The 10,226-nt window shown below is 43.9% G+C and overlaps 1 protein-coding gene across 2 annotated transcripts in view; it reads right to left on the minus strand.

The window, feature by feature from the left end:
* LOC109896475 (cGMP-specific 3',5'-cyclic phosphodiesterase-like) overlaps positions 1-10,226 on the minus strand; it is a 147,711-nt gene that overhangs the window by 9,970 nt on the left and 127,515 nt on the right. For both annotated transcript variants that reach the window (XM_031832550.1, XM_031832549.1), the window contains exons 13-16: positions 7,522-7,668; positions 6,459-6,584; positions 4,253-4,347; positions 4,037-4,124 (exon numbers count right to left, since the gene is read on the minus strand). In XM_031832550.1, the coding sequence (XP_031688410.1) occupies positions 4,037-4,124; positions 4,253-4,347; positions 6,459-6,584; positions 7,522-7,668 (456 nt within the window). The remainder of the gene's footprint in view (positions 1-4,036; positions 4,125-4,252; positions 4,348-6,458; positions 6,585-7,521; positions 7,669-10,226) is intronic.

Genomic DNA, 10,226 nt, shown 5'->3' on the forward strand with positions numbered 1-10,226 from the left:
TCCCCTACACCAACATATGGTAAATAGAAACCCGTTATGTCATATCAAAAGGCTGGTTCTGATTAAATGGTAAAAACAAAATAAATCTGTAATTCCACAAATGGTATATACTGTATGTACATACAGTGCCTTTGGGAAAGTATTCAGACCCCTTGACTTTTTCCACATTTTATTACATTACAGCCTTATTCTAAAATTCCCCCGCAATTTACACACAAAACCCCATAATGACAAAGCAAAAACAGGTTTGTTGAAATTTTATCAAATGTTTAAATATAAAAAAACAGAAATACCTGATTTATATAAGTATTCAGACCCTTTGCTATGAGACTAGAAATTTATCCTGAGGTCTTAGACAGTACTGTGTCGAGGCACAGATCTGGTAAAGGGTACCAAAAATTGTATGCAGCATTGAAGGTCCAACAACACAGTGGCCTCCATCATTCTTAAATGGAAGAAGTTTGGAACCACTAACACTCTTCCTAGAGCTGGCTGCCCGGGCAAACTGAGCAATCGGGGAGAAGGGCCTTGGTCAGAGAGGTTACCAAGAACCCTGCTCTGACAGAGCTCCAGAGTTCTTCTGTGGAGCAGCACTCAACCAATCAGGCCTTTATGGTAGAGTGGCCAGCTCGCATAGAGTTTGCCAAAGGCACCTAAAGACTCTCAGGCCATGAGAAACAAGATTCTCTGGTCTGAAGAAACCAAGATTTAACTCTTTGGCATGAATGCAAAGCATTACGTCTGGAGGAAACCTGGCACCATCCCTACGATGTAACATGGTGGTGGCGGCATCATGCTGTGGGGAAGTTTTTCAGTGGCAGGGACTGGGAGACAGTCAGGGTCGAGGAAAAAGCACAGAGAGTTCCTTGATGAAAACCTGCTCCAGAGCGCTCAGGACCTCAGACTGGGGCGAAGGTTCGCCTTCCAACAGGACAATGACCCTAAGCACACAGCCAAGACAACACAGGAGTGGCTTCGGGACAAGTCTCTGAATCTCCTTGAGTGGCCCAGCCAGAGCCCGGACTTGAGCCCGATCGAGCATCTCTGGAGAGACCTGAAAATAGCTGTGCAGCGATGCTCCCCATCCAACCTGACAGAGTTTGAGAGGATCTGCAGAGAAGAATAGGAAAAACTCCGCAAATACAGGCGTGCCAAGCTTGTAGCTTCATACCCCAGAAGACTCGAGGCTGTAATCATTGCTAAAGGTGCTTCAACAAAGTACTGAGTAAAGGGTTTGTAATATTAAAAAAAAAAACTTTTAACAAATTAGCAAACATTTCTAAAAACATTTTTTGCTTTGTCATTACGCGGTATTGTGTGTAGATTGATGAGGGAAAAAAATATTGAATACATTTTAGAAGGCTGTAACCGAACAAAATGTGAAAATAGTCAAAGGGTCTGAATAATTTCCAATGGCACTGTATACAGTAGGTAGGAATAAAGTGACTAGGCAACAGATAGGTAATAAACAGTAACAGCAGCGTATGTGATGGATCAAAAGAGATTAGTGCAAAAAAGGGTCAATCCAGATTTTCCGGGTAGATATTTAATTAACTATTTAGCAGTCTTATAGCTTGGGGGTAAAAGCTGTTCACTGACCTCTTAGTTTCAGACCTGCATTGCTACCGCTTGCCGTGCGGTAGCAGAGAGAACAGTCTATGACTAGGGTGGCTGGAGCCTTTGAAAAGGGCCTTCCTCTGACACCGCCTGGTATAGAGGTCCTGGATGGTTAGGGAGCTTGGCACCGGTGATGTACTGGGCCGTACGCACTACCCTCTGTTGTCCCTTGCTGTCGGAGGCCGAGCAGTTGCCATACCAGGCAGTGATGCAACCCTTTATGATGCTCTCGATGGTGCAGCGTAGAACCTTTTGAGGATCTGAGGACCCATGCCAAATCTTTTCAGTCTCCTGAGGGGAAATAGGTTTTGTCGTGGCCTCTTCACAACTGTCTAGGTGTGCTTGGAACATATTAGTTTGTTGGTGATGTGGACACCAAGGAACTTGAAGCTCTCAACCTGCTCCACTACAGCCCTGTCGATGAGAATGGGGGCGTGCTCGGTTCTCCTTTTCCTGTAGTCCACAATCTTCTCCTTTGTCTTGATCATGTTGAGGGAGAGGTTGTTGTACTTGCACCACACGGTCAGGTCTCTAACCTACTCTCTATAGACTGTTTCACCGTTGTCAGTGTTGCGTCATCGATAAACTTAATGATGGTGTTGGAGTCGTGCCTGGCCGTGCAGTCATGAGTGAACAGGGAGTACAGGAGGGGGCTGAGCACGCACCCCTGAGGGGCCCCTGTGTTGAGGATCACTGTGGCAGATGTGTTGTTACCTACCCTTACCACCTGGGAGCGGCCCGTCAGGACTTCATTAGATATCGTGCACCAGCTGTTGTTTACCGATATACATAGACCACCACCCCTTGTCTTACCAGAGGCTGCTGTTCTATCCTGCCGATAGAGTGTATAACCCACCAGCTGTATGTTATTCATGTCGTTGTTCAGCCACGACTCTATGAAACATAAGATATTACAGTTTTTAATGTCCCGTTGGTAGGACATACGTGTTTTTAGTTCATCCCATTTATGTTCCAGCGATTGTGCGTTGGCTAATAGTACGGATGGCAAAGGCAGAGGTAAAATAGATTTCAGTTTTCCTGCATTAAAGTCACCGGTCACTAGGAGCGCGGCCTCTGGGTAGACATGTTCTTGTTTGCTTATGGCCATATACAGGTTGTTGAGCACGGTCTTAGTGCCAGCATCAGTTTGAGGTGGTAAATAGACAGCTACACAAAATATCTTGGTAGAGTGTGGTCTACAGCTTATCATGAGGTACTTTACCTCAGGCGAGCAGAACCTCAAGACTTCCTTAATGTGACATCACACACCAGTTCTTGTTAACAGACACACCCCCTCCTCTGACCTTCAATGTTAGGTTAGGAACACCTGCATAAGTTGTTGATCTTTTAACCTTTGACCTTTGTGATGTCACCTCTGTTAATATGTGCATTCTTCACAAAACCTTCACAGAACTCAGAACGCAGCCGCCATTCTGTCCTGCCGATGTATAGAAAAACCAGCTACATTTATATTTTCCATGTCCTTCTTCAGGCACAACTCTGATTAAATATATGATATTACAGTTCTTCAAATCACATTGATAGGATAGTCTCGAACAGAACTCATCCAGTTTATTCTCCAGTGATTGCACGTTCACCAATAAAACGGACGGTAGAGGCGATTTATCCACTCGCCGATGTAGTCTCGTCAGGTATCCCGCACGCCGGCCTCTATAGCGGTGTCTCATCCTTCTTCGAGTGTTGGGATTTAGGGCCTGGACCGCGATAATCAATATGTCTTTCGCCTCCGACTCATTGAAGTAGAAGTCCTCATTCAAAACGAGGTTAGTGATAGCTGTTCTGATGCCCAGAAGTTATAGGAAACGATGGTGGAAACATTATGTACAAAAAAAGTTCAGATTAGCGCCAAAGAAATGCACACCAAATAGCACAATAGGTCAGGAACACCTTAAAATGGCCGCCATTCCCTCCGGCGCCATTATTAGGTTCAACTACAGCATGGTTGCCATGGCAGCGCAATTCCACAATACTAGAAAACAGTCAATTCATCAATTGGATCTGTTCTCCTTATCTTTGCAATGTGTGTGTTTAATGATTGTGTTTGTGTGTGTGTCTACTACATCCAGATGAGCTAACTGATGCTCTCCAGTGAATTTGTGTCCATGAAGATAAATCAGGTCTCTTATTCACAGTGCTTAATTACACCATAGCAGTGTTATCTCCTAGACAAGACTAGACTAGCAGCTGGAGCTCATGGAATTGGCCCTACAAAGAGAAAATGAGGAAACACCAATAGAATCCTGACACACATGATAAATACATTATGGTGAACAATGCCTTATTGTTCCAAATGAATAAATGCAGAATTAACTAAGTGAATAGTGGAATTAATTCATAAGGGTGTGTGTGTGTGTGTGTGTGTGTGTGTGTGTGTGTGTGTGTGTGTGTGTGATCTTACTGGGCTGTTGAGGATCATGAGACACTGATCAAAGTGGTGGTGCTCCATGGTGGAGTGGCAGTAGAGCTGGGCCAGGGGATGGTCACTCCTGATAGAAACGTACACACAACCACTGTGAGATTCTGTGGTACACACACACACACACACACACACACACACACACACACACACACACACACACACACACACACACACACACACAGTACTGCAGCCTACCTCTGTATGTAGGAGTTGTTGACCCCTCTGTGGTCCAGGTCATGACTCAGAGTGGCGATCATCAAGGCCAGGGTCTCCAGATCAGTCATATTACTCTGACAGAGAGGGAGATGGAGGGGAAAGAGAGAGGAGAGGGAGAGGGAGAGGAGAGGGAGAGGAGAGGAGAGGAGAGGAGAGGAGAGGAGAGGAGAGGAGAGGAGAGGAGAGGAGAGGAGAGGAGAGGAGAGGAGAGGAGAGGAGAGGAGAGGAGAGGAGAGGAGAGGATCCAATTTTGAAAAACTCCCATATCTACTGGGTGAAATTCCACAGTGTGCCATCACAGCAGCAAGATTTGTGACCTGTTGCCACGAGAAAAGGGCAACCAGTGAAGAACAAACACCATTGTAAATACAACCCATATTTATGCTTATTTATTTTATCTTGTGTCCTTTAGCCATTTGTACATTGTTAGAACACTGTATATATATATAATATGACATTTGTAATGTCTTTACTGTTTTGAAACTTCTGTATGTGTAATGTTTACTGTTAATTTTTGTTGTTTTTCACTTTATATATTCACTTTGTATGTTGTCTACCTCACTTGCTTTGGCAATGTTAACACATGTTTCCCATGCCAATAAAGCCCTTGAATTGAATTGAATTGAATTGAGAGGAGAGGAGAGGAGAGGAGAGGAGAGGATGAATCACACCATCCACTAAGATGTCGTTCATTATTAACAGTCATAGTATCAATGCACCAACTTCCATCACAGGCCACCAGCTAAACACATACATTATAGACCATGAACACACAACTACACACACACACCTCAACACATCTTTCCACAGCTGTTATATACTCCTCTAGCTCTATGGAAGGACACATGTATTTATCACAGGCCAGTATTACGACACGCGATACAACAAGGGTTGGGCAAACACACTCACACAACAACTCTCAACACACACGTGCACGCACGCATGCACACATGTCCATACACACACACAGAGAGGGGAGTCAGTCGCTTAGCACTGTCTGCTTGAGAGAGCAGCTTACACATTAACTCAACAGCTATTTGTTAGCAACACCTGGATAGTAACCTTTAATCTAACAGAGGGAGTACATGTAGTCATCAGAACAGAGTATGTAGTCATCAGAACAGTACATGTAGTCATCAGAACAGAGCATGTAGTCATCAGAACAGAGCATGTAGTCATCAGAACAGAGCATGTAGTCTTCAGAACAGAGCATGCAGTCATCAGAACAGAGTATGTAGTCACCAGAACAGAGCATGTAGTCACCAGAACAGAGCATGTAGTCTTCAGAACAGAGCATGTAGTCATCAGAACAGAGTATGTAGTCACCAGAACAGAGCATGTAGTCTTCAGAACAGAGTATGTAGTCACCAGAACAGAGCATGTAGTCATCAGAACAGAGCTGGGTGTGTGTACCGAGGGTTATATACTAGAACTGAGTTGGACTGGAACTGAGTTGGACTAGAACTGGGTTGGACTGGAACTGAGTTGGACTGGAACTGAGTTGGACTGGAACTGAGTTGGACTAGAACTGGGTTGGACTGGAACTGGGTTGGACTAGAACTGGGTTGGACTAGAACTGGGTTGGACTGGAACTGGGTTGGACTGGAACTGGGTTGGACTAGAACTGGGTTGGACTGGAACTGAGTTGGACTAGAACTGGGTTGGACTGGAACTGGGTTGGACTAGAACTGGGTTGGACTGGAACTGGGTTGGACTAGAACTGAGTTGGACTGGAACTGGGTTGGACTAGAACTGGGTTGGACTAGAACTGGGTTGGACTGGAACTGAGTGTTTGGGATACGTTGAGTTCTGTTTCTGTCTGAGATACAGTACTTGTTTGTTCAAGTGTCTTTGACTATTTATGATAATGATTCTTCCTATATCATATTACATCTGATATCTTCCAACTAAGACGCCAGAGTAATGCATTCAGAGGTACAACATTTGATATTTAATTATATATATATATATATATAATTATATTAAGGTAACTGGAAGCGAATGCTGACTTGACAGAACACAGTGGTCGGACTGACCCGGTAACAGCACAGTTACAGCATGTTGACTCAATAGCCATTGGTCGGAATGACACAAATAAGACCTCCTGCTGGGGATATATGATTTATTGATTGGACGGAGTGACCCTGCACCCCTTCCATGCTGGCCATTGATTGGCTGAACTCACCTGTAACCGGCCAGATTTGAACAAGGCGAACATGCACTGGGAGGTATTGAAGGCGTGTCTCCAGTTGTGGTAGGCCACGTTCTTCCTATAGTTCTTCTTAACACTCAGGATCCACTGGCACAGACTCTACAGAGAGGGAGAGAGAGGGGGAACGGAGGGAAAAGGGGGAGAGGGGGGGGATATGAAGGAACACAGTAGGAGATAGACAAGACAAAGTGGGGAGAAAGAGGGAGAGATGAGGAGGAGGTGGTGGGAGAGGAGGAAGAAGAGGAGGGGAGGAGGAATGGAAGAGGAGGAGGGGAGGAGGAGGGGAAGATGAGTTGGTGGGAGAGGAGGAAGAACAGGAGGGGAGGAGGAAGGGAAGAGGAGGGGGAAGGGAAGAGGAGGGAAAGAGGAGTTGGAGGGGAAGAGGAGGTGGGGGGAGGAGGGGGCAAAAATGGCCAGCAAGAGAGAGGGAAAGGTTAAACAAGAAAATAGAGAACAGACAGAATGACAGTGACTTTAATTGTATATGTCCATTCTCAAGCAGTAGAGCTTCAAATAGGCCAGACTGGCAATCTGATTGGTGTTATAGGAAAACTTAGACCACCCTGCTAATAGAATCACTGGATTCTGTTCATCCAATCTTTCCATGTCCATCCATTTACCGGCATAAGCTTCCAATCAACTCCCTATCAGCCAATGCATAGTGACTCACACATTTGTTCAATAATGATTTGATAATAAAAATTGACATTCATTATGACCTTTTTCTGAACCTCAAAGTCCTTCGCATTCTATAGGTTATGATGTCATTAGTCATCTATTGTGAGTGATGCATGACAAGGCCACTGTGGTGTGTTAAGGAACACTGATTAAGAGGGTGGTGGAGCTGTTGTTATGAATGTGCAAACACACATATATGTACTCACACACATACAGGTATGTGCACATACATGCACATAGTCACGTATACACACACACACACACACACACACACACACACACACACACACACACACACACACACACACACACACACACACACACACACACACACACACACACACACACACACACACACCTTGTATTTCATCTGGAAGTTCTGGACTAGGTTGAGGTCTACAAACATGCGTATGGTGGCCTGAGTGGTCTCAGCGTCGGACAGCTCAAAGTCACTGAAACTGAACTCCATCAGACGCAGAGACTGGGCCGACGGAACAGTGGCCACCTTCACAAACAGAGAGAGGAGTGTGTGAGAGGGATGTACACATATACACTCATACGGTATGCACGCACGTACACACACACACACATATACTATATTTATGCACATAAGCACACACACACACACTCAATAATTGATGAGCTGTGATCAGGGAGAGTATCTATCCGTGTTCGGCTCGCCTCCCCTTTAGCTGACAGACAGCACTTCTACCCAGAGCAGACAGGACACCCCTAATGCACAAAGGATCTCTCTCTCTCTCTCTCTCTCTCTTTTTAGATTAGAACCTCTCTTTCCTCGCTCCTCTCTCTCTCTTTATTGTCATGGGAAACATATGTTTACATTGCCAAAGCAAGTTAAATAGATAATAAACAAAAGAGAAATAAACAAGAAAACACTCACAGTAAACATTACACTACATTACAGTTCCAAAAGAATAAAGACATTTCAAATGTCATATTATGTGCAAATCTTCCTTTTGTGATGGCACACTGGTATTTCACCCAATAGATATGGGAGTTTATCAAAATGGGTTTGTTTTTGAATTCTTTGTGGGTCTATATAATCTGAGGGAAATATGTGTCTCTAATATGGTCATACATTGGGCAGGAGCTTAGGAAGTGCAGCTCAGTTTCCACCTCATTTTGTGGGCAGTGAGCACATAGCCTGTCTTCTCTTGAGAGCCATGTCTGCCTACGGCGGCCTTTCTCAATAGCAAGGCTATGCTCACTGAGTCTGTACACAGTCAAAGCTTTCCTTCAGTTTGGGTCAGTCACAGAGGTCAGGTATTCTGCCGCTGTGTACTCTCTGTTTAGGGCCAAATAGCATTCTAGTTAAATTTTTTGGGTTGTGTCTAATTGTGTTGCTGTCCTTGGGCTCTGTGGGGTCTGCTTGTGTTTGTGAACAGAGCCCCAGGACCAGCTTGTTTAGGGGACTCTTCTCCAGGTTCATCTCTCTGTAGGTGATGGCTTTGTTATGGGAGGTTTGGGAATCGCTTCCTTTAAGGTGGTTGTAGAATGGTCTGCATGCATTATTCGGTGTGTTACGTTGTAAACGGAGGATATTTTTGCAGAATTTGTATGCAGAATGCGTTTGTCCCATTTAGTGAAGTCCTGGTTGGTGAGCGGATCGCAGACCTCACAACCATAAAGGGCAATGGGTTCTAGAACTGATTCAAGTATCTTTAGTCACATCCTAATTTGTATGTCAAATTTTATGTTCCTTTTGATGGCATAGAAGGTCCTTCTTGCCTTGTCTCTCAGATCATTCACAGCTTTGTGGAAGTTACCCATGGTGCTAATGTTTAGGCCGGGGTATGTATCGTTTTTTGTGTGCTCTAGGGCAACGGTGTCTAGATGGAATTTGTATTTGTGGTCCTGGCAACTGGACCTTTTTTGGAACACCATTATTTTGGTCTTACTGAGTTTTACTGTCAGGGCCCAGGTCTGACTGTAACGCCTTTCCTCTTCCTCTTCTGAGGAGGAGTAGCAAGGATCGGATCAATACGCAGCATGGTAAGTGTTCATCTTGTTTTTTAAAAATAAGAATAATGAACACTGAGCAAAACAATAAACGACCACATGAAAAAACACAACCAAAACATTTCCGTGTGGGTCAAAACACTGACACGGAAAATAAGCACCCACAACTCAAAAGTGAAACCAGGCTACCTAAGTATGGTTCTCAATTCGGGACAAGCTGCCTCTGATTGAGAACCATATCAGGCCAAATACAGAAATCCCAAATCATAGAGAAAAAAAACATAAACAACCCACCCAACTCATGCCCTGACCATACTTAAAACAAAGACATAAAAGAACTAAGGTCAGAACATGATACTGACAGAATATGTGCAGAAGATCTAGGTGCTGCTGTAGGCCCTCCTTGGTTGGGGACAGAAGCACCAGATCATCAGCAAACAGTGGACATTTGACTTCAGATTCTAGTAGGGTGAGGCCGGGTGCTGCAGACTGTTCTAGTGCCCGCGCCAATTCGTTGATATATATGTTGAAGAGGGTGGGGCTTAAGCTGCATCCCTGTCTCACCCCACGGCCATGTGGGAAGAAATGTGTGTGTTTTTTGCCACACACACAATTTCAACCACACACTTGTTGTTTGTATGTTTTGTATGTTTGTATGTTTGTATGTTTTGTATGTTTGTATGTTTGTATGTTTTGTATGTTTGTATGTTTGTATGTTTGTATGTTTGTATGTTTGTATGTTTTGTATGTTTGTAATGTTTGTATGTTTTGTATGTTTGTATGTTTGTATGTTTTGTATGTTTGTATGTTTGTATGTTTGTATGTTTGTATGTTTGTATGTTTTGTATGTTTGTATGTTTTGTATGTTTTTCCCACAACATCACTTTCCATCAATTTGTATATCAGACCCTCATGCCAAATTGAGTCAAAAGCTTTTTGGAAATCAACAAAGCATGAGAAGACTTTGCCTTTGTTTTGTTTTGCTTATTTGTCAATTAAGGTGTCCAGGATAAATACGTGGTCGGTTGTACGGTAATTTGGTAAAAAGACAATTTGACATTTGCTCAGTACATTTTTTTTACT

This window comes from Oncorhynchus kisutch, linkage group LG9 (assembly GCF_002021735.2).
Source record: "Oncorhynchus kisutch isolate 150728-3 linkage group LG9, Okis_V2, whole genome shotgun sequence".
Taxonomy (NCBI): Eukaryota; Metazoa; Chordata; class Actinopteri; order Salmoniformes; family Salmonidae; genus Oncorhynchus; species Oncorhynchus kisutch.